At 47.6% G+C, this 23,787-nt stretch overlaps 1 protein-coding gene across 7 annotated transcripts in view; it reads right to left on the bottom strand.

Moving 5' to 3' along the window:
• Positions 1-23,787, bottom strand: part of Kair1d (Kainate-type ionotropic glutamate receptor subunit 1D) — a 204,569-nt gene that overhangs the window by 43,067 nt on the left and 137,715 nt on the right. For all 7 annotated transcript variants that reach the window (XM_076894971.1, XM_076894967.1, XM_076894972.1 and 4 more), the window contains exon 5: positions 21,591-21,748. In XM_076894971.1, coding sequence (XP_076751086.1) covers positions 21,591-21,748 — 158 coding nt within the window. The remainder of the gene's footprint in view (positions 1-21,590; positions 21,749-23,787) is intronic.

Raw genomic sequence — 23,787 nt, 5'->3', positions numbered from 1 at the left:
GCACAGAATTGCATCGTGTCTCAACGCATTCTTGTTCGTTCTAAACGAGTTAGTCGTTAATTAAGTGAAATATTAAAAACAGCAAGATCGTGATGAAAAATTGTAAAAGCTACGCTCTCTCCACCGTACACTCCGGTGTCCCGTTAGGTTCTTAAAAAATTCACGCGCTCCTTTCTCTTTCCCCTTTTCCACCGTTCAGAGGATGAGCGCGGTGCATGCGCCGCGTTATACTTCTATTTATTAAATCGCGTGTCGAAAACAGGATCCTAATTTTTCCGTCCGCGCCGCGAGTAGATAGCAGCGTTTCCTGCCAATTTTTCGACGCGGTTCAAGGCAGCGGCGGCGCGCATCAACGCGAGATGAAGTTTGCTTATCATCAAAAATCTACCGTTCGTTTATTTTCAATTAACTTGTTTGCCGGGAATTACCGTTATCACGTGTATACTATTAACGATTCCATGGCCTCCGGTCCTTTTTCCGTTCCCTGTCGATACTCGCTCCACCTCGTCCCGATATCGCCCGATAAAGAGATATCGCGAGTAAATTTATGCAAAACTCGAAGCCAGCTAAATGAGCCGTGCGACGCGAGATTATCGAGTGGCGCAGGCAGACGGCGACCGAAGAAGAGTCGGTCTCTAATGTCGGACGGATTCTGGCGTGCATGTCGGTTCGCGAAACTTAATTTCCGCTCCCTGACGTCCATCAAGGATGACGTAGCACGTTTCGCGTGTACGTGCGCGAGCCAGATTTAAACTGCGCTGACTCTTAAGACCGAGGTTGCGAGGTAACCGGATTACCGTCGAACGTAACGAAGATCCCGGTCGAATGATTGGATATCGATTTTCGTTGACCGGAAACAGGCGCCGCGCGAAAATTGTCACGGAAATGAATCAGTGGAAAGAAGGATACGCTTACGATCCGCGGGACCGTTAAATTGCTTCCGCGACGCGCCCTGCTTTCGACTCGAGTTTTAATTAATTATTCCGGCTGCGGCGTGATTCATGTTTCCATCAACGCTGCAGATACCTTTGGCTGAAATCGATTTCCGGGGGAGAAGGATCTCGATCGTTGGATTTAAACACATCGCCAACATCGCTGATATATAAAATAAAATTATGCGATGGTAAATGATCGAGATTTCACATGAACATCATTATTAGAAAACTATTACTCGAGTCAATCGAATTCGCCCATCAATTCAAATGAAAATCAACGAATCTTCACTAAACGATGAAACCAGTCGCGTACAACGAACCTCCCCAACAACGACAACGCCTCGTCAGGCTACATAATCCGATCGTTTGTCCGCTCAGGAATAAACCGACGAACAGGCGGCGCGGTAACAAGTCGAGTCGTTGACGTACAAGGAGACGGTGTCCCCGTTGCATCTGTCGGACAGCCGTGCAGGTTTATCCCTCTGGCATTAATTGTTCGTTACCCCGTTTCATCCCCTTCCGGTGCCGCCTTGCTTCACTTTTCATCGGCGTGCTCCGCTGCGAACCTGGACGGAAGCTCTAACAGCAGGGCGAAGCCGGATGGAGGGAGGCCGTGGAAACAATGGGACGGAGCCAGACGGTGAGTCGTGTAAGCAAGTCTCGGGCTCCTCGCGTTAGCCACCCCTCGGTCGCTCCCCGGGTGAATCACCGTGTCAGTTACGGGGAAATCGAGCACGTTGCGCATTTCTTCTCGCAAATCCCTAAAGAATCTTGTGACGGTAACTCGGTGGAATTTTTCTGCGGTCTGAGATACCATGCATTCTCTTCCTGCAATAGTGTGTGAGGGTGTGTGAGTACGTGTATGAAAAAGTATGCACACGCACACGAGTAAACGATGCGCGAGCAACTGACCCGGAGACTGATCTTGAAATGCAATTTTGTTACTATTTATTTTTGGTTAATGTTATCGATAATGGCTAAATATTTAGGGGTGTGCAGCATCGGATAGTATATTAATTGCTGTGTTATTTGACGAACAAACATTCTGATCGAAATACAGCGTCTAAACTCGAGGGCTTGATGTACAAGCAGAGGTTTTCTCTAATCGAAAAATCGCTACGAAAATACGGGTACGTGATCAAGCGCAAAGTTCACAGCTCACCGGGACGAAAGGACGATCCCTTCGAGGAGAGGCCACGATAGCCACGGGTCGCAATAATAAATCGAGAGGAAGGGTTCGGTGGCCGAGCGTGTTCCTCGTGGGAAACTCGACACTGCGCTTGAAATTAAGACCGAAAAGTGGAGACGGCCGACAAAAGGGCCAGCACGGAGGTACGATGTACGTGGGCGGTAATAAAAGAAACCGTATTCCAGCTACTCGAAGTTTTTCTTCCCTTGGAACGTAGGGGCGCGACTGGAGGGATAGGCGGGCGAGAGGGACAAATTTTCTCGCGTACCTTATAATTTTCAGGGCGAGACCGCGCGGAAACCAAGATAAATATCTATTTTCTCCGCCGCGAGAGCAGCCGCCCGACGGATTTTATTTGCCGGATCGCGCGCGCTTTCATTCGCTGCGGAAATTCCAAGTGGAAGAGGAAAGCACGTAACAGACGTGTATTAGGCGAAGGCAAGACAAGTTCCTGTCCGTTTGATCACTGCCTACCGAAAACTCGCTGCACCTCGACTGTTCTCTCGTCTGATGGAACGCGAGTGTTTCTTCTTTTTTCAATTTTCCTCGTCCTTCTTACACCTTTTGTAGATATTGTATTTTATAAGTGATATATACGTACAGATATTGGAAGATATTTATAAAATACCTCTTTTTTTATTCTAGTGCTAGTTTTATCGAGTTAGGTATTCGATTAAGCAGTAAAATGCAAAAAGCAAGATATATAAATAAAATTGCGAGAACTCATAACGTAGAGAGTTGAAAATAACTGGTACGGCCGAATCCTTTTTCCAACTATTTGTTTGCGAGTATTCGTTTCAATCAGTGTTCTCAAAGTTGCCAAGGTAGTTTCACTTGCATGAACCGGTCCGCGTGTTTGCGAATGCAATTCGTGAAGTAATTAGAGAGGCGGACTTCGGTGAGCGTAACATGGAATTTTGATTTTCTCGTTAACACAGAATCTGAAATCGCCTTTTGTGCTTGACCAATGTCAACACACACCAATGCACCCAAAACAATCATAAAGTGCGCAAACTGGGAAAAGTAAAACGAGTATACGTACCCCTTTGGAAATTCCGGAACAATGACATAAAAGAAAAATACGATCGATCCTCCGTACTCTGAACCGTAGCCCTGTGTAACTGCAATTTTCCTTACTCCAATCGGAAACAATTTGACGAACATTCGTACAGATACACAATGTTAAAAACTGATACGACGTAAACTCAGATTCCTCCAACTCGCGACATTATTTTATTACCAACGATCGTACCCCTCTGCACGGACGATTGCGCAAATATTTCCACCATACCGTGGCAAACGAAGGTAAAAAGAAAAACAGTCGCGGAACAGAATAAACCTTCAAGCGGCCGGAAAAGTCCGGAAGAGGGAACGATTTGTAAGTTAAATCCCGGTAATAGCATTCGAAAGAGGGGCTCGCGCGAATTAAACTCCCCGCCTGGTGGAACGCGTGGAAGCTGTTTTCCTAAGAGCCGCGGCGAGTTAGAAATTACAATCCTCGCCTGCACGGCCTTCCTCCGCGCAAGCGGATTACCATTCGTAATCGTGCAAGAAAAATATGAACCCACCTCGAGGCTAGTCTCCGTCGTGGGCACGAGTCATTTGCGCGAGAGTAATGCTATTATTCGTCGTCTCGTTATCTCAGCGTGCGCGAAGAACGCGACGAACCTAAGAAGGGATACTACCCCTAGCGATATTACCAACGAGAGGGTAGCTGCTGTCGAAGACGCGACCCTTCGATCGTGACGCGAACTGACGAGCGTTCGCGCAGAAACAGCTTTAACGGGATTCTTCGTTTTCTTCCTGTCTGTGCTCCTCGAACGAACCGGGTTGCGCGGTCGCCACGCGCTGGAATGCTGGCTAAAACCGGGTGAATAATTTCTGCCAAGCTCTACGCGCCCACGCCATGAACCGTTTTAATCTAATCGGGATAACTCGTCCGAGCGTGGTCGAAAAAAAAAGGAAACGGGAACGGGTTCTTCTGTTTGGTCGGCTGCAGGAGAGAACGTTTCGGTGTTGCGCGGTTGCGGTCGGACGCGGCGACGTCGAGGACGCTTCGCAGCGCAACCGGAGACTTTTTGCGAATTTACCTTACGGGATGTAGAATGTTTTTTTCGCAAGTGTTGGGAAAGAAAATAGTTCATTTTCGTTTCAGGGTAGGTTAAATTAAAGAACGCTGGAATTACGGTTGAAACGAATCGCGCGAACTCGTTGGTATTGTACGCGGCAGTGTTTAATTGCGCTCTCGTTTCGTCTCCTAAAATTTCTCTTGTCATTTATTTCCGTATTGAATAAATCAATGTTCAACGCAAAGTGTAATTGCGAGGTTTAATAACGGTACATGTTCCAGTATTATGCAACCCTGCTCGGCAAACGTATCAGAAAGCATTCTCGGATATTTCGTAATTGCATTGCATAACATTGTTAAGCTTCTCGTGTAGTCTACCATTCTTGTTACTCAATAACAATGGTTATTAATTAAAACAGCCGATATAGAAACAATTCGTCATAAGATACGTAATAACCAAACGACGTCTACATGTATAACATTGTACAATCCTGAATAAATTGATTATTTCATGTTTCTCGGTTTTAATTGAACAAATCATCGTCAGTAATAATAACCACACGATAATATCATTAAACTTTCATGAAATCAACTTTAATTTCCCCAAAAAATAAAACCGAAAATCTAACTTTCCATCTATCTTATCTGATATTCCAAAACTTGTCTTCGTCTTTGCTTGACTCATACTACTTGGACAATATCTGCTCGTAGCAACCTAAGCCGAGTCTCCACGATTCGTATTACCTAATCAAAATTTCGCAAAGCAGCCGCGCGCAAGCGGTCTCAGGCTCGTTCCAAGTTCGCAACCACGGATTTCAATCTCAATGATTCCTCTGCGATTGATTCGAGCGATGGCAGCGCGAGGCACGGGAGCGGAGCGTTTGATATTTGTCAGAGTTCCTTCTGGCGCGAGGTAACGTGACAAACGGGAGGGCCTGGTCCTGGGCGTCGTCTTTACGCGCGTGCACGTGCCTCCGCTTAACTATGGCATAACTACTGGCTGGGCGAGTCGGTGACAAAGTGCCTCGCATAAATACATCGCGTGAACGCGTGCGGTTATTTTTTAACGGGCGAGGCCTTCGGAGCACGGACCGCCGTGAGGGTGACGGAATTTATGCGTACGGGCCGAGCCACCGTGCATTATTTATTACCGTGTTTGTTTGCGTTCGCTAACGAGGGCTGGTCAGTAGGCGATCGTGCGGTGGTGTTTTCGCGAAACTACGCGTTCGTGTCAACGTGCTATCATTATTTCAGCTGTCAATCGCGATTCTCCTTGTTTTCGACCGAGATCCTTCGTTGGCTTCGAGATTCAAGATATCGGGAAACGTGGGATACGATTCCTCGCGGGAAGTTTTCAAGTTCTTCCCATGATAGTTACGTGATACGAGGAGAATTGTCCAACGTTGAACGTGACATGGAAACCACATTCATCTTTTGTTCGAAAGAGAACTGTTCCTCTTTGGCAAACAAGAAATTTTCACGTAGGTAAAGTTTGAGTCGTCCTCTAAGATTTTTATATCATTCTTTTTTATGATCCTAAGTGATTACGACATTTTGATACCTTCGAGCAAGAAGACCCTCTTCTTCGAGATAATGGACAATGTTCCGCGAAGCTTCTGCCTTCGTTTGACATGAAAGAAAGAAAACATTGTTCGATGAAAACGCGTTACAATGCCCAAGCTGTAGAACGACGCGTCTAAGCTCGTGTTACCAATTAACGCAGCGTGTTAATGTAGACGGTGATGGTTACGTGTCGTTAAAACATATTTCCAGTTACAGGCCAGAGACACGGGAACGCGGCCCAGTGGCAAGTAAACGAAGGAGAATTTGCTGGAAACGTAGCGGGAACCGCGTTTCAGAACGCGGGCAAGCAATTTATCCTGCTTGTCTACTTTTCCGCCGTTTAAAATGGCGCATGTTTTATTCGCCCACGGCAGCTTATCTTCTGGCAAGTTTCGACAATAGTTAGGAACGAAAAAGAACGCAACACCCTCGACCCGATTCCACCTACGTACGTTTGCTCGTCGTTCACGTTTGTATCTCAATACCCTTCGTTTCCTATTAGCCGTGATTTATGCTTGCAACGTTGCTTTCCTTTCTCCATTTCGTCCATTTTTATCCTAAATAATAGGAGTCTCAACCGAGCGTTATCGTTTGACGCTGGTGGTTACCATTCAAGTGCTGTTCTCCACTTTTAAATCGATACAGAAATCAAGTAATTAGTTCCATGAAATAATAGTTCCAGGAAATGATGAAAGAATTCGTTGTATAAAAATGTCCGAGGAACGTCGGAGGTCGTAGTCAGATAAATCCCGATTTCTAGCTCGACCTTCCCTTAAATTTCGCCGGGCGTAGCTCAGGCCAGCGTCATTCTTGCCTCGTGCAGAGCCGAACGTTATCGTTCGACGGTGGTTACCATTCAAGGGCTGTTCTCCACTTTTAAGTCGATACAGAAATCAAGTAATTAGTTCCATGAAATAATAGTTGCAGGAAATGCTAAAAGAATTCGTTGTATAAAAATGTCCGAGGAACATCGGAGGTCGTAGTCAGATAAATCCCGATTTCTCGCTCGACCTTCCCTTAAATTTCGCCGGGCGTAGCTCAGGCCAGCGTCATTCTTGCCTCGTGCAGAGCCAAGCGTCTGGATTGGAATAAGCGAACAGCTCCCAATGGGCCATGAGAGCCGAGGCTACCGGAGAGGATAACTGGTTGCAGTCCGTCGAGCGTTCCGTCGTATATGTACGTATGTATATCGCGCGTGCCGACGAGACCCGGCTGTTGTACAATAAATATCGGCTCTCTCAACGGGCGCGCACCGGGGGAGGGAGAAAAATAAAAAACTGGAAGGAAATTGATGCAAGTTCCGCGTCGACGCGGTCCCTGATTTTAACGACTTTCCGATAACGCGCGTTTCCCACCGCGTTACGTAGCGGCAGATTTAATGAACCGAAAGCACGTCGATGGAAATATTGGCCCGTTTAACGAAGACGGCCCGAAACAACCGAGCGTAACGTGGATGTTTGCGTTTCTGCTTCGGTTGTGTCGTACCTCGCTTCCAGCGGAAGTTCCCTTCGGAAAATAACTTCTTATACTTCGCGTGACTTTCTACGGTCCCCTGTTGTTCTAGGATTCTTATACATATATGGATGTTATTCCACATTATATCCAAGGGTTGCCAGAGGGTTGTTTTATTACTCCTTATTATTTCTCTCTCGCATCGTTTACTTGCAATCCAAATTCAGAAACTGGTACCCTACTTGTACGTCAAGGTAGTACTGACCAATTTTACGGACGACCTACTGCTTTGTGACAAGGATGTCATTATTTTTCTGATGATTTATAACACAGTGGCGCCCATGAGCTAGAATAATAACGTAGTTTTGCTACAAACACTAGTTACAAGAAATGAACGTCTCGTCTTTAGGAGTAGCCTGCGTCTGACTAAACTCGTCGTGATCTACTGTCGCGTTTTGGACTAACTGTTCAACAACCCTGTAGTCCCTGTACCACTCGATCGAACGGAGTTATCACGGCATGAAATTTCCCACCGATTTGCGCATCGTAACTATATTCGCGACTGTCGTTCCGCCGCTAGTAGAACGAATCGTTCGACCACCACCGTCGCTTTCCACTTTCCGTGCTCTGTTTCCGGATCCGTTTCGCGACTGTGGCACCTGCACGGACAACGTTTAGTCGAGAACTGGCCCGGCTGAAGACGGCTCGCTTGAAATGAGGTTTCCATCGGTTAGTTCGCAAATTTCCAAAAGTTACTTCCGGCCGAGTTTCGTTGCTGGCCTGGTCCGCCGCGCCTCAAACTCGCATTAGCGGCCGATCGAGCCAGGGGCGGCGCGCAGCGAAACTTTTTCCGACGTAGTCGCTGTTGTCTTCGAGCTGGCACGAGGCAAAGACATTCCACCGTGGAAACGGTTGAAAGGCATTCTTTTCGACGCTCGCCTCATCGCTCACTGATACGAGAAGCGAACATGGAGCCCTGCGTTGCACGCTGCATCGTGCCGCGTATAGGTTCTTGGCGCTGTCTTCCACTGACCAGCATCCCCTTGTGCGCGTTCCCGTAGCTACACACGTTTCTTGGAACGATCCGTTCCTTTGCCTTTGCTCACGCGCGTTCTGATTCTCCCTCCGCACCCTGAACGCTCTGCGCCCCCGGCTGAGGGTCCCTTTGAATTGGAACCTGTGATTGTAGCTTGTTTCGTAGATTCTTAGAGGTGGCACGGTCAATTCGGGGGAAAGGATTTTCGTTCTGCACCGTACTGGAGGCTTCGTACACGCGATATTGGGAAAAGTTTTATGTGTGCGAGGGAGAAATTGGACAGTGGAGCCTGATCGTAGTTTCGATTGTCCGCGTTGGGGAATAATTGGATTTGTACTTTATTGTTAAGGTCTAGCGCGAGTATCGTGCTCGTGGAATAAGAAACGTCTTTCTAGGTTCGTAGAGGCGAGTGATAAATTATTTCTGCAAAATCGATGTAATTTGGCGCTCGTCTCGTTAATCGAGAAGCTCGGATCGTTAGGGAAAAGAAACGTAAAAGCGATGCTCGAGGAACGTCGTAGGCGTCGTCGCAAAGACAGCCAACCTCGCTTCCGAGGGTTTCGAAATAACTGCATTTTGATGCGTTCAAACCGAAAACTTCAAAGAGAACCGTCCTGGTACTGCCTTGGTTATCTCGTTCTCGGAATAACCGCGTCTATTGGGAGCTCTCGAAAGGGCGCGCACAGTGCACCAGCTCGTAATTCTATTTCGCGATCGTGAAAGCTGACAAAGTGAAGGCTGTTGCCACCCTTCGGAAGAATATTACGTTTAATTCCGCGTGAATGAATTAAAGCGAGCGAGGTTTTCGCTTCGGAAACGGGAAAAATATACAAGCTGGTTGGCGAAACGACGGCGTTGTTTAATGCACAATGGCCACACCTTTGGTTAATGCAATATCGCGGATCGATAAATGCGTTGATTTATTGAATCGATGAAATTGATTGGTGATTAATTGACGCGTGTCAATGCGTTGAGATTGATTGTTTCGATATATTATTATTAGATTACTGATGTGTTTATGCAAATTTAAATTCGCAAACGTTCCATACCCCTAGATCCCCTTGTATTCTTTATAAAGATAGAATAATTGTAAACGGAATTGCGCGCATAGATTTTCTCTCTGAACATAATCTTCGTCCCCAGAAGAAGGAAAAGGAGTCGTAGACGGTTAACGCGAACCTCATTGGGGCCATAAATCTGGACGGTCAAAGACGCGTCGATGAATAAAATATGATCCTCGAGGCGTTCGAATCTGTCAAGCAGGCACTTTATCAAACGAACTTCTCCCAAATCGAACGTTCTCTTTAGAAGGAAGATTATAGAGAGGAAGACGACATCTCGACGGAAATATCCGCGGTCGTAGCGAGGGGGTATTCGGACGTTTTAACGGGGACATGTTCGCGGAACTCTCGCGTTCACACGACCGTGAGTATAATGCGTCCAGAGTATTTTATTCGAGGATCCGCGCGTTCGATGAAAACGTCACGTACAAAGCTTTTTCCGATAAGTCATGCAGTCGCCGCGTTTCGATGCCGGCTAATGCGTGAACAAACCCCGGGTTTACCGTGGATCACGGATGAATCCGTAACTTCTTTGACCGCTCGTCGAAAACGAAACTCGGGAACGAGGCAGAAATATCGACGATGGTTATCGATTCATTTGCAAGTATCGAGCGAAGGGTTGAACCGTGAGCCGATGGCTGACTGCGCGAAAGTCCCGATTTTCGTCCGCGAAATTGCACACGGCCTACGCTAAATCAAACGGCGTCGTAAACCATCAACAGCCGCCATCTATTGCGAAGAACGCAGTCGAACAAATTTGAACACGGTCCGTGATTTTTATACGACAGAAAATCTTTACGCCGCGTCGAGCCCACGCGCAAAACGTTTAAATGGAACCCGGGAATTATTGCCAGGCCGTCGATCGTCCAACTACGCTCGATGTCCGTTCAATAACCCAATAAAGCGCACTCTTTACGCGACGTCTCTGCTCTCGTCCAAAGTCCCCGCGACGATATTGTTTGTCTCCGACTTTTTCCGCCGCGATGCGTTCCCCATTCAACTCGAACGGACGCTACGAACGCCATTGTTCCCTGAAGGCTGTTCGGTTGGTCGTTTCCGTGCAAGACGATATCGTGGACAAATAAAATGTCTGAGGATCTGAAATTTCGATCGTTAGAGAATTTGTACGATTTTAAGTAGTTATTATTTGGGATTTTAAATTACAGACGACTGCCGTTGCAGACAATTCGCGCGTATTCGCGTTGGAGAAAAAGTCGCGTCGCGACATTTTTACAGAGATAGCCGAATATTGTCGTAACGAAGACAAACGATCGCTTCGAGTCGGTTCTCAGGCATTTGCGAGTTGACGTACAACGAGTACCCGCGTCGCCGCGGTGATGCATCGCACCGCGACACTTCCGGTGCATCCTCGCCTCTCAGCATCGATGTTCCGCGCGTTGCTCGCCGCGAAACGACTATTTATTATCACGGCTGACGCTTTCTTGGACCCTTTCGAAGAGGACCAGAAACAGCCTGTGTTCGTAGCGACAGTTTACAGGGTTGTGGCGCGTGTTTTTGTCTGCAATGAAGGATGGACCCGATGGTTGCTGAATTAATTAACGTTATCTTAATTTTTCTCAGTTTAGATCTCGTTCCGTGGTACAATTATTGCGCAGTAAAATCGATAGGAGGAATATTACTTGGACGATTAAATATATATGAATTAGAATGAAGCGCAGCTAGAGTAGAAGAGTAGAACGAGTGCAGTTGCAGAGATTAGTTAGACCCAAATGAACATTAGAAAAACTCCCATCATTAGCGAAGATACTTTGGTTTGATGGACAAAAAGGTGCTAGTTCGTGCTTCACGCCCGTTTTTATCCAGCGAGGAAGAAGAGAGTTACGTAGGTTGATAATTATTCGCATTTCTGCAGCCAACAATATCAGAAGCCAGCGGCTGTCATTAAGGAAAAGGACATTTCTGTCTAGAATAATACTTAACGAATGCAAGCGCTTTAAGCATCTGTTACAGCCCTGGTGAAACTTTCGATGCACACGCTGCCCGTTTGTCGCAAAGGATCTCAAATAATCTTTCGGCTGGCCGCTGTTCCGTAGTTAATAACGAGTACACATTGAATTTTCTGAATCACTTGCCAATAAAAAGTCCGACGACGTGAATAAAACGAACGGAACGCGCAACGTTCTCATGCATAAACCATGAACTTGATCGTTAAAGGCTACGTCTTTAGGAAATGGCGGTTACACGTTAAGAAGTAGAACAAAAGGGGAAAAAAAGGATCGCGAATACCTTGAACGAAATAACTCTGGTAATTTGCCGATTTAGAGTCTCGATCGAACGCATTGGAAATTACACCGTCGAATTATACACGTGTGACTTGCGAAGCCAAATCGACGATGTAACACTGGAACATCTGTTCGGCGCAATTTAAAGTTCGCCGGACAAAAAGAGCCAGGCGCGGATCAGACGATGAAAAGTTTTCTAATTAATCGAACGGGCCCGCGCCGGATAAGGGTGAGGTTCGATGAAAAATTCTATCGCGTCCCTATTGCTGTCAGAGAAAATCGAAAGATGTTGATCAAGGATTACCAATCGATAAAAGATTACGGTCCATATAGCCAGAGGCGGGAAGGTGGATCATTTCTCTTCAACTCGCATTCTCTCGTGATGCTATCGAGAGCTCGTTAAAAAGAAATTGCCCCGTAATCGATACGGGCCAGAGTCTTGGAAGTTCGCGTAGGGCCGTCCAGCTCTGGGGATGGTTCTTCTAGCGTGGGTAGCGACGGATAGGGGAGGGCGGAGTCGCGTATAAATTAAGAGGACTATATACGCGGGGGTAGGAAACAGGGACCCTCGTAGAATCGGGGATAGAAATGAGAATTAGATGAGGAAAGGGAGGCGAGGTACTGGAAAGAGTCTATCTGTCGACGACAGCTGCTTTATCGTCGTGCCTCCGGCTCCTTTCGTTCCGCAATTTGATCTATGTTACCTATCGTGCGACGAAAATTATGGCGCACGAGTCAGTGGTTTCTCCAATTATTAATTTTCGCGCCACCCGTCCCGCGCGAGCCCGTTCGATCGATACACCTTCGTTGGATCGGTGGAGCCAACGCGGTCGTACTACCTCTATGGGTTGCCACGAACTGATTGGGAAAGATAAAAGTGAAAGATCGAGTGGTAGGTCAAGGCGGTTCTCCCGTAGGTTCCCGTGGAAAGACTTTGAGAAAGAAAGATGACCAGGAACGGAAAATATAAGGAGCACCGTTTACAGTGAATTGAAATATTTATTACGCCGCGTATTCTTTGAAGCATTCGTGGGCCCTTCTACAAACCAGCGCAAATATCGACAAACGACCCTCGACATCCCGCAAACGAGCCGCGCAAGAATAAAAATATTCCATTCCCTGTCGTCTGATGCATTTCACCCAGAAACAACCTCGTTCCTCCCTTCCGTTTCCACGAATAACAATCACGTGTACGTCGTTCACTCGAGAACGGACCCAACGAACCGCGAAACGATTTATTTCCCGCTCATTCTTCCTCTCCCTTGCGATACGCCCTACATCCGGCTGGAGCTCGTCAGTACGCATCCTATCCCCCGGATCGACTTTCCTTTTCAGCGTTAAAATTCAATCGAACGGGATTCTCGCCAAGCCACGAGACCGGAGAACGACGATCGACTACCCCGTAACGTGGTCTAGGTAAATAAGGTGTGAAGGATGAGTTATTGCCGTGCAAACTTTCCCACCTCATCCGTAACCCGGGTTCGAATGAATTCTTCGCCCCATCCAGGGCCACCAATCTTTCCTCGAGTCTGCGGACCAGACGTCTACAACGTCTTCCCAGCGCTGGGTTAGAAATGAGAAATTGTCCACGAGAGAGGTATCCGGCGGGCCGATGTACCACGGTGAACGGGTCGTCGAGACGAATGGCGGGTACGCCGCGGGTAAACCAACCCGCAAGGCTCGCCAATGTTGAATCGCGGTGGAGTTCATCCGGGACGTCGGAGATCCTGATGGTTGACTGCGATTTTCAGCGCACGCCACGTGGCAGAGGCGGCGGTGGATCGATCGCGAGTCTCGCCGGTTCAGGGGATGCTCGGCGCCCCTGGTAACCGTTTCGAGACGCCGGTGGAACGCGCCTGGTAATTGATTTATGGAAGACAGTTCACGCTCGAGATTTGTGGCGAACGCTTCGCGATATACGTAACAGCTAGTTGGGCCGCGGTGAGTCGCGGGACGGAGCGGAAGCGGGCGCGGATGCTGGAAGAGATTGTCTGGAAGCGCGGCGCGACGAACACGCGGGGGTAAATTGAAAGTAACCACACTTCGTTAGGGAAGTGGGTTAGGCGCAGTCAAATTTACTCTTAATCTTCCATCGCCGCGATTGCAGCACGGGACGACGGCGGGTCTCTGTCGTCGTTGTTCAACTTGCCGGGAAGAATGAAGGCACATCCAGCGGCTTGTTTGCCGCGAGATAATTAGCTCGAAACTTCGACATTGCGAGACTGAAAGTCTCTTCAGACGGGGCGCGTTGCCTCTGTTTTCCTCTCGGTGGGAGAGGACCGTGCCACGATCGCTGCTGCAGAGAGACTTTTCCGTTTCGAGCTACTAACTCGTTGAAATCAAATTTAATTATCCAAATGACACGCCCCCACCGTCGAACTCCTGTTCCAAGCTAATTCCACTCCCGACTTGATTAAAGTCGACTCGTCCCGCATCTACATTGTTCCGCGATTGACGACTCCACCCGTGGAAGAGAGCCATAGCCGTCGTTGGCTCGTGAACGAAACGAGGCGAGCGCCGTTCTCGACGCGCGCTTGCATCGGCGAGAGGAATCGGCTGCTCGATGAAACGAGCCTCGACGGTACAGCTTTCAGGCATTTTCCTCTTAATTCACCGCCCGAACCGCGCGTGCTTTTTTTTTTTTTATTCCACGTGCGAGGGAGAAAGGCGAATGAAAGTCGGACGGAGATCGATAGCCCGTAATGCTCTCGCGTTGATGCGGCTTCCCGACGTGTAAAATTGAAAGGGAGACAGTCGACGATCGCGTGGCGCTCTTTTTATCGCTTGACACGCGGGACAGACCTCGTGAAACTGCATTATTCTCACTGAAAGGAAGTTCCATAACCAGTTTCAACGCTTAACCCTCTCGTTGCGCGAAACGTGTATACAGTATACTCTACACTTAGAAATTCAGAAATAGGACGACACGCAGAATGCGTCTGCAATATTCTCGCTCGTAATCGAACGCGCATAAAATTTATATCTTGCATAGCTCTCCTGTATTAATAAAAATCTACGTACCTCAGTTACTGTGTCAAGAGTCCATTCAGCTTTAAAAGCACCTGGGCAAAAAGCTTAATTATACAATTTCCATTTTATTCATTTACCACCCGAGCCTGGTCATATCTAGTTCCCTCTGTACGCCTCTTTCGTTAAGTAATCCACCACCGAACACATTGCGCGGCTCGAGTACGCGGTTCTCCGAATTACACGTCCTGGTTCCGAATCCTGCGCCGGAACACAATATCACCGATGCTCATCCTCCACCACCATCCGCCTTAATCCCATTCCTCTTTCCGCGTCGAGCGTATACCAACGAAACGGCCTAAAATCCCCAGGTACAATTGCGCTCGACGAAAACGGAGACTACCTCCAACTGAGAATTTTCCCGCGGCGAGGGCATAAACCAACGACGCGCGTCCCGTTGCTCGCTTCGAGGAGTAGCGGGGGCTGTCCTCGAGATTCTAAGTAAATCTCGTCCTCCGCAACGGAGCGGGTTGAACGGCGGTGAACGCCTGCCAGCCAGCCGCCGCAGACGAAAATTACTCGCCGTGAGGCAGTTTTCACGAGCTTGTCCCTTGACTACGAGAGATAGAATGGATGGAGGGTGGCTAATACAAATAGATGGGAGACGGTAACACGAATTGGGACGGGAGACCTTCTGACGAACTCGCTCCTCCGCTTAATCGTCCTTTTGTTTTATTCCTATCAGGGTAGACGCGTTGTCTACGGGCGAGGGAACGACGGCAGGGTTTAAACGGTGGAGCAGCGAGCAATGAGACAGGTGGATACGGTTAGATTCCTGCGCGAATTGGGTTAAAAGCTCATCGAAGGTAAGCCACGGTGAGGTAGTTAAAATGCCATGCCTCCTTTCAAGTGACGTTCGCGTTCGTTTTGCTTGCTGATTTATTTATTCGCGGATATGTATCCACGTGTTGAGATTAGAGCGCAAATATTTAGACCGTTTACGGTAAACGCGTGCAACTGGTGTAGAATGCAGAGGTAGTCTCCAGTGTTTGGAAATCGAGTCGCTATGTGGTGGCTTCGAACGTTGATGAGAATCTCCTGGTCCGCTTCTTCCGGGCCACAAGCTAAATGGAAGACGTTTCGCGAATTTGCATGTTATGAATAAGTATGAAGCGGTCGAGTAACGCGGAAGCTGGCTCTAAATCTTTTTTATGGAAATCCCGACTTGGATCCAGGGAATACTCGGACGCGAGGAAGTCTTCGAGCGCCCGCGGTGCTCCCGATACGAGCAGCGTGTTACGCGAACGAACGTGAAAGAGAATAATGGAAGTTACTATAAACGTATCTCAATCGGAAAAGGCTGGACGCTTATAAAGTGTCGCGGTCGAAATTAATTTTAACACCGCGTCGCTGTGGAAACGACACTTCCAACTTCATCCACATTTTCAACGTAATCCCGTTATAATTAACCAACATACACTTTGATCATATTTTACATACATATTATATCCCCGTAATAACCATTCTTTATTCCCACCCCTGACGTATCCGCGTAACGTTATGTGCCGTAGTAAAACCTTCGGTTACAATCTAATTAAGACGTGCGTCATACTACTCCGAGCGCTTAACCACCCCCCTGGTCTCAGGGTTGATCGCGGCTCCGTATCGGAATTTTCTTTCCCCTGCGTGGGCAACTTCCGGGGACGATAAGCCGCGATATTAGTAAATCTTGCCCTCCCCTCGATACCTCTTTCGGGCTTGATAAAAAGACATATTGCTAAAGTTTGCGACGAAGTGACCCACGAAGCGTTCAACTCCCCGGTCGGCCCTCGGCGCCGAGGAGAATTTCAACGACGCGTCCGCGCCCGTTTCCCGGGGATACCGCGCAACGGCGTAAATACTTTTGCTTTCTTCGATGCCAGTTTTATTACCGTTGGGAGGAATTACCGGGGAACCTATCGCGATCGTAAAGCACCGGCGAAGAACCATCATTTGCGACTTTGGGGAACTGCACGGCTGATACCCAACAATAGAAATCGACGTCCCGGCGTGAGTTCGGATCTTTACGACGAGTGCCCCGCTCTTGGCCCTATCTACCATCGATTCCATCTTACGAGCGTCGTTCCGCCGGAACTTCGAGTCATAGGCGTCGGGGAGAATCAGTGAACGAGTATTACCGGCGCATGAACCGACCCGGTCGACTGGTATATATCATGATTCAGTCGTACGAGCGTTATAGCTATCGACGAACCGGAGATTAATCGAATCGACCAGCCTGCTCCTCTCCATCGATCGAGATAAATGAAGTTTCACCGTGCAATACCGCGTTGGATCCGATAACCACTCAAAGTTACATCCTTCTACAAACATCTTTGGACTGTCGCTACTCTGTGGTCCCATGGAATCGGCGCTGTTAGTTTAACTCGACGTCGTTTCGATTGATCAGCTGATCGATTCTGACGTTCCGTACGTACGCAATAAAAATGAGTTCTCTGTTATTTCAACAGAGGTTACAAACTACCCCGTCCAATTCTCTCCGAGTCTTGGATGCGGTTATTAAATGATAGAATAAAAAGGATTCGAACGCACAGGAGATTATTCAATCGAAAGGCGAATCTATCAGATCCAATAACGCAACGTAACAAGTCTGAACCATCGTAATAACGTCGCACAAAGACGAGCGCGGGGTAGTTTAATATTCAACGTCGGGAAGGAACGTGTTCCGTCTCGAATGGGAAGCTCTCGCAGTGATTTTTTTCGATAATTCGTCCGGCCAATACGCGTAGAGGGAAGGGGAGACAGAGAGGGGCGAGGGAAACAAAATCAACGCTCGGATTTTACGGTAGAGCGACTGCGAAAGGGCGCAGAAAGTCGATCGCTAATGGAGAGAAACGGAGGGAACGAAGACACCGCCGCTGGCGCGGCTCGAACGGCATAAGTAATTGAAATGTTTCGAGTGGCCCTGGATAGACGGTGGGGAGCATCGAACCGTTCGATTTCGCTCTGAGCCTGGTCAGGATCAGGTATGCGGTGGGAATGATAAGAAGTCGGCGAGGCCAAAGGCTTCAAACGACGTATCCGAAACAACTTCGACGCCTTCAACTCCGAAAAGAAGCGAAATGGCCAGCTCGTTGCTTCGAAGCCAGTTAACCGGCTGGTTTCGAACTGATCCACCACAGATGTTGCGTCACGTTCGTGAAACGGTCTGATTGGTCAAAGGGAACGCGGTCCAGACGAGTATCCAACTCGAGATACCTTCGTTCTCTTTTAGTTTCGCCCCTACCCCCCTCCCCATTCATTTACCTCTTCTTTTTTCCTCTTCTTCTCTTCTTATTTTTTTCTAACTTCCCGCGGACCCGTTTTCCAACGCCAATTACGCTCATCGTCGGTTCTAAATGAAGGCCACCCCTGAAAAGTTCTTGCCTCGAGGAATTGAATTTGTCGATGGACCTACATTTGCATCTCCGACTTTGTCTTTCGATTGCGTGCGATACGTTTGGTACACTGGAGATTAGAGGCGTTAGATAAATATTATATCATGCCTCTTTACAGTAACGATGAAAGACTGCGATTAATCGGAAATGAGAAGAATCTGAAGAGAGGCGAGTCGAAGTGTCCGGAAACCACTCGGAGGTAATCACTGTGCTCTCGCGGTTAGACCAAGGAAATTTACTTTCACGACGGTCGATCGTCCGCAACGACGAATGATTAATTTCAAGCAAACGGGTCGACAATCACGGGAAGCCGTGGCCACCTCCCACGGGAGCCATTTCCGAAATCAGGCTTCGCATCGACGACGGTTTGTCGGTTACGAGCCGAGCCCCACCTCGCAGTTTCGAGGAAAATACCCATTTAAGAACTATTCCACGCGTCTCGCCACGGTCTGGCCGGAGTGCTCCGATTTGATGGACGTGGGTGTCGATTCAACGACAGCGATTGCGCCCAGAATGCAAGCCACCACTTTCGATTGTCTATTCACCTTGAAACCGCAACCGTTTCCCAGAACTGCAGTTACCGCGCGGACTTTGGCCATTTTCTTCGGTCGTTCGAGGACGCGTGTTCCAACATTGTCAGCCTGCTGTCCCAAAACGGAGATTTGTGGAAGCTTTGGACGCCTTTGGGTTTGCACGACTCCCATTGTTGAACAGAGAGCTCTGTTTTCCTAGGAATAATCCTCGCTTGCGATTGATTATGGTTTGTCTCTACAATTATTCAGTAAAGGCATAATCTTTCTTCAATGACTTCGTGTACGTCGATCGCAAAGTAACTCATAAAGGAATCAGAGGTCGGCTAATTTCCGAAGTTGTTCCAGAGCGAATGAAATCGAGGCGGGGTATAACATCGGCTGGAAAGGAATCTTATTTTTATCGACGCCCCCCGGCGCATTATAAAGTACCGAAACTTCGCTTCGAGTCCTCTCAGAAGTTTTAACAAGGCATTTAAAACAATGCCCCGTCCGGCAAACGCGAAGCTACTGCGAATCAGAATAAACGAAACGAAAGAATCGTAGCGTGCAACATTACTCCACGAAATAACAATAAAAATTACGAGCACAAATGAAACAATAACAGTCGTCGAACGATCGAGTGCTCGTGGAAGCATCCTGCTATCGGTGTCACTATCGACGTGACGTGTAACGCGACAAAACTTGTATTGTACCGTCCGCACAATGTTCTATTATATCCATAAAAATTTCCAACATACCTTCCAACGTGCTCGACACGAAAATCCCGAGTTTTTCCATCGAATTCCATTCAGAGCGGCGGTATTCACCGCTCAAGTTATTCCACGGAGAGGCGAATAATTGTAACGGAGAACGGAGGTAAGATCGCGACGGTCGGGCGTTCGGAAAAAGGAGGAGGAGGCATGCATAGAAATCGTCCAGAATCCCGGAGGATCCGTGGGTCAACTGCGCGGATGGACCTGTGTCAGAACACGGAACGCGGAGGATAAACAATTTCCCCGCAATGCATCCGATATTAGCGACAGCCTGGAGACGTACGCCTCGAGTGATGAATATCCCAGTGAAATGGATACGTAGCTGGCCGGGCGTCTAACCGAATTTATTCAAATCCCTATCGTTCTGGGCTTCGTGGCCTCGACCTGGCCGCAATACGTCACCGTCGCCCGTTGTTTTATGAATAATGCAACGCGGGGACCGCAGCTCCTTTTTTGCGCTTAGAACGACCGACTGGCAAGGAGCGGCTCAAAGGACTAGAGCGAAGCGTGCAGGATCTTCGAGATAAGTGCCATGCATGGTAGACGGAGAATATTGGCCGCTGACTACCAATTATCAGTCGAACGACGATTCAGTTGGCTCTGCTCGCGAATTTTCGTCGCACAGATAATTGCAAATCAGTGCTCGACGTGAATAGGTCTGGAAGTTGTTTACTTGGCATTAATCATGTTCGTAGCTAGCGAATTCCCACGCGTATCCCCAAAGTTCTCGCATCGGCAGACAGAACCATCGACAAGCAGTCGCCAGTGTACGTCTGGTTTAAGAAACGTGGAAACTCGTATCGAAACGGCGGAAAGGAAGATGAAGATTCGTTCCATTCGTCGCGAGACTCGCAGTTGACACAGTTTCCAGCGACGATCGATACGTCACCCACACCATGGGCGCGTAAGAAGATCATTGTGGTCTGCGAACCGCAAGTACAGAAAGAGAGAGAGAGAGTAGGCGAGGCGTTTAATTTGTAATGGTGTATTCTCTGTGAGAGCGGAACCAGTATCGATCGTGATACGCGACCGCTGTTGTAGGTTGCCACGTTAATGCAGCGACAACGTCGATCATCGACATTGCTGGATTTTCGACGCGACGTGCCATTCGACGGTGTTGCGATTACGCTCCTGTTGGCTTAGAACAGCGGCTGCGAGTGTTGGCGATTGTTACAGTAGGATTTAGGAATTACAGCGCACGAATTTCGAGACGAATGAACATTCGTTCAGCTTGTACGGCTCTCAATCGCGTTTTTACAGTTTTTCTTCGAGAAGTCTAAAAGGTTGAAAGAAAACATTGTTCTGGATATTATCTTGGAGAAGATCTACTTAAAACCTCTCGACTTAAGACCCAGCTCTCAACTGAAGAAAAAAACTCGTCTGTAGAAAGCTCGAACAGAACCAGAAGGGGTCAAAAGATGACGATAAATCTTAAGGACGATCCCACGATTTTCGAGACGAAACGAAATTGCGGCGGACGCGCGGATCAATGACCTCCACATCGAGGGTGCAATCGAAATTGAGCGGTAGTTCAATTAAATTCGAATGGAGAACGATTCTCGTCTACGGAGCTTCGAACTGGCTAAAATAATTGGTAATAATGAAAGCGTGAAGAAACCATCGAAGAAAAGAATCTGTATCGTCGTATTGACGTAACGAGATTTAGTCAAAGCTTTCTTGTTGCCGCAGGCGCTCATCGAAATCGCGTTACGGTTAAATAGTCGACCTTAAAACGCTTAAATTAACCGCTCGCGTCCGTCCAATCGTCGCCGACGAATCACTGCGTTAGCCAGCTGTTTAATCGTCATAGCGTCGCATTAACGTCTTCGCGATCTCGCTTTCGAAACTCTGCTCGAACAGCCAAGTAAAATTCGTGGATTAAGGAGATCCGTCGGGACGAAGAAACACCTGGTTCCTGCAGTTGGGCGATGGAAATTGCAGGATCTAACGCCGTCTTTAGATTCGGAACGAAAGTCTGTTTATAATTAAACGTTCCATGGGAACTGTTCTTTGATCTAGGATCTTTAAAATCGTCGAGAAACTGGTTTAGAAGATTTCAACTCGTACTGTCTGGTATACTCGTATAATGCAAAAGTAAGGAATTAAGAACTTACGTTTCCCTGCTACGTAAGTTCCTAAAACCATGTTCAACTATTTATACGATGTTCCAGTTTTACAAAAATTGCCATATAAATTCTCGTAAATTGTTACGAAATATTATGTAATATTCCTTCGTTTCTCAGGCGATATCGATTAGTCTCTGCATTTTTATCTCATCTAATCACGATTAAATAGAGATTCTCTCTCTCGATGTCCTTTCACCCAGAGACAGGAACGAATAACGCGAGAAAACTCACCGGTATTCGGAGCCCTCGCTGAGTTGCCTGACCGTAATGGGGAACTCGCTGGGTCCGTGTGCCTTCAGGAGCTCCTGCAGCCGCACCAGTCCTTCGTTGTTCTCGTAGATGATGGTGAAGCTCTTCCAGCCCCAGGCTTTCACCAAATCAACGTACGCCTGAAACACAGAGAGTCGTCACTTATTAGCCGGGGCCGTAACTCCGCGCGACGATCCGACGCGTTTCAGTGGAAATACTTTCGCTTCGCCCCGGTAATACAGGATTCTACCGGGCTTCGTTTGCATACGGGGAACCCGGCGGTGATTCAAATTTCAAAGGTGTAATGGACCGCGCGCGGTGGCACGCCCGCGCGCCATGCAAATGAGAGCACGTTCAGTTTTATCGCGGTTGATAAATTAGTCGGCTGTTGGGGGGGAGGTTGCAGAGCCACTGGACGGCGGATGTGTTTCGATTTAATAGAACGGAAACTCGCGATTCTAGGTTTCTCTGCCGCGCGCTATGGCCAGGCTGCACCAATGATAAATCGATTTTATGGGAGTGGTTAATCTCGAGGTATCTATCGCCGGATTAAATTATATCAGCGGCTCTCATAAACGTTTTTCTCCGCGTTTCGTTAGTTTTGGTCGTCCAGGATCAGTAACGCGCGATGAAACGCTAAATATCGCGGGTTTTAATCGGGACCTGGTATACTCCTCGCTATCGTTCGCCATGGCGAACTTAAATCGATCGCGTTAATTAATTTCAACGGCACCTGAACGAACCGAATGCGGCAGCGGCATCCTCCAATTTACAATTTTCACTCTAGATTCCATTAGAATGTTAGATTGCAATCTGCCCCGATGAAATATCGCCCGCGTTACCTATAAATCGAAACCGTCACCGGAGTTCTATAGACGCCATTATCGCGTCCATGAAATCCCATAAAATATCACGGTCATACGTTCCATCTTGGTGTTACCGATACTACGAGTCATATTTTCGCGCTGGCATCGGTTTCTCCATCGCGCGAGTCACTGATAACGACGATTACGATCCCCGATTTTTCTTCATTCTTCGATTCCTCGAACAGGAAGCTTAACCTCTTGCGCTCGACGACTTTTTCGGTCGGACAGCGCTGCAACTCGAGACGATATCACGCATAAATGAATTTATATAAAAATTAACACGCGAACATGTTATATTTTAATATATTATCCGTATTCACATTTTGAAAAACATAATTATCGGAGATCAAGTTCTGTAGTTGCGTTTGCTGTGATATTTTACAAAACACTTACCAAGGTATTCAGAATTGCTAGAATCTTATGGGTCATCGCTGCTACTCACAGATTCACTGATGTATATTACTCTAATTTTCTATTTCTCGTACCCGATACTACATCACACGAACAATTGAAAAACAAGACAATTGAAAATCAATCTAACGTTAAAACTTTCAAACGAGTAGTGGAAAACTTCGCGATACGTGTGCTCGCTACGATCGTCGAAACTGTACTAACGTTAGACACATCGTATTCAGGACTACAATCGTAGAGGACTTTTATCTTAATCCCTATTTTACGTCACAATGTCACTTTCCAAGCGAAGACGTAAACAGCCTAAGGGACCTTATTCTCGAACCAATACTTCGCTTCTATCAACTGGAGATAACGAAATTCAGAATAAACAAAGACTGTCGCGTCTCCTTCGCCGCTCGAGTTGCCACGCGAAACATCGTGGCGAGTGAGAGTCGCCGTTCGAGCGCAAAAGGTTAATGGCGGCGATATCTTCAATCTGACTCCGGATGGAACCATCCGCGTATAAAAATTTATGCTACCCATTACTCGTTACATTCCATCTTTGCGATATCCACGAAATGAGAACGGGAGCCGGACCTATCGAAACTTGATAATTCAACCGTGGAATTGTTCCACTTCGACCCTGTTCTCCAAAAAACGTTAACCGGCTGAATGCTTCGAGGCTGCTTAAACTTTAATTTCGAAGACACGACGATTTCCAACGCGAAGCTAATAAACCCTCTTACGTTTCGCGTTCACCCATCTATCTTCGAACATACGCTGCACAATGTAAAAGCAACTATTTCGAAACTGTCTCTCTTCCTTAAGATGCTCTCTCGAAGATTCACAAGTATTGTAAAAGCAATCGATCGAATGGCGAATGGACAGAAGAGAAAAATTCACCAATTTCTTGGCGAATC

The sequence above is a fragment of the Xylocopa sonorina genome, chromosome 5 (genome assembly GCF_050948175.1).
Source record: "Xylocopa sonorina isolate GNS202 chromosome 5, iyXylSono1_principal, whole genome shotgun sequence".
Taxonomy (NCBI): Eukaryota; Metazoa; Arthropoda; class Insecta; order Hymenoptera; family Apidae; genus Xylocopa; species Xylocopa sonorina.
Note: the sequence above shows the minus strand (reverse complement) of the source record. Positions and strands in the feature narration are given on the sequence as shown.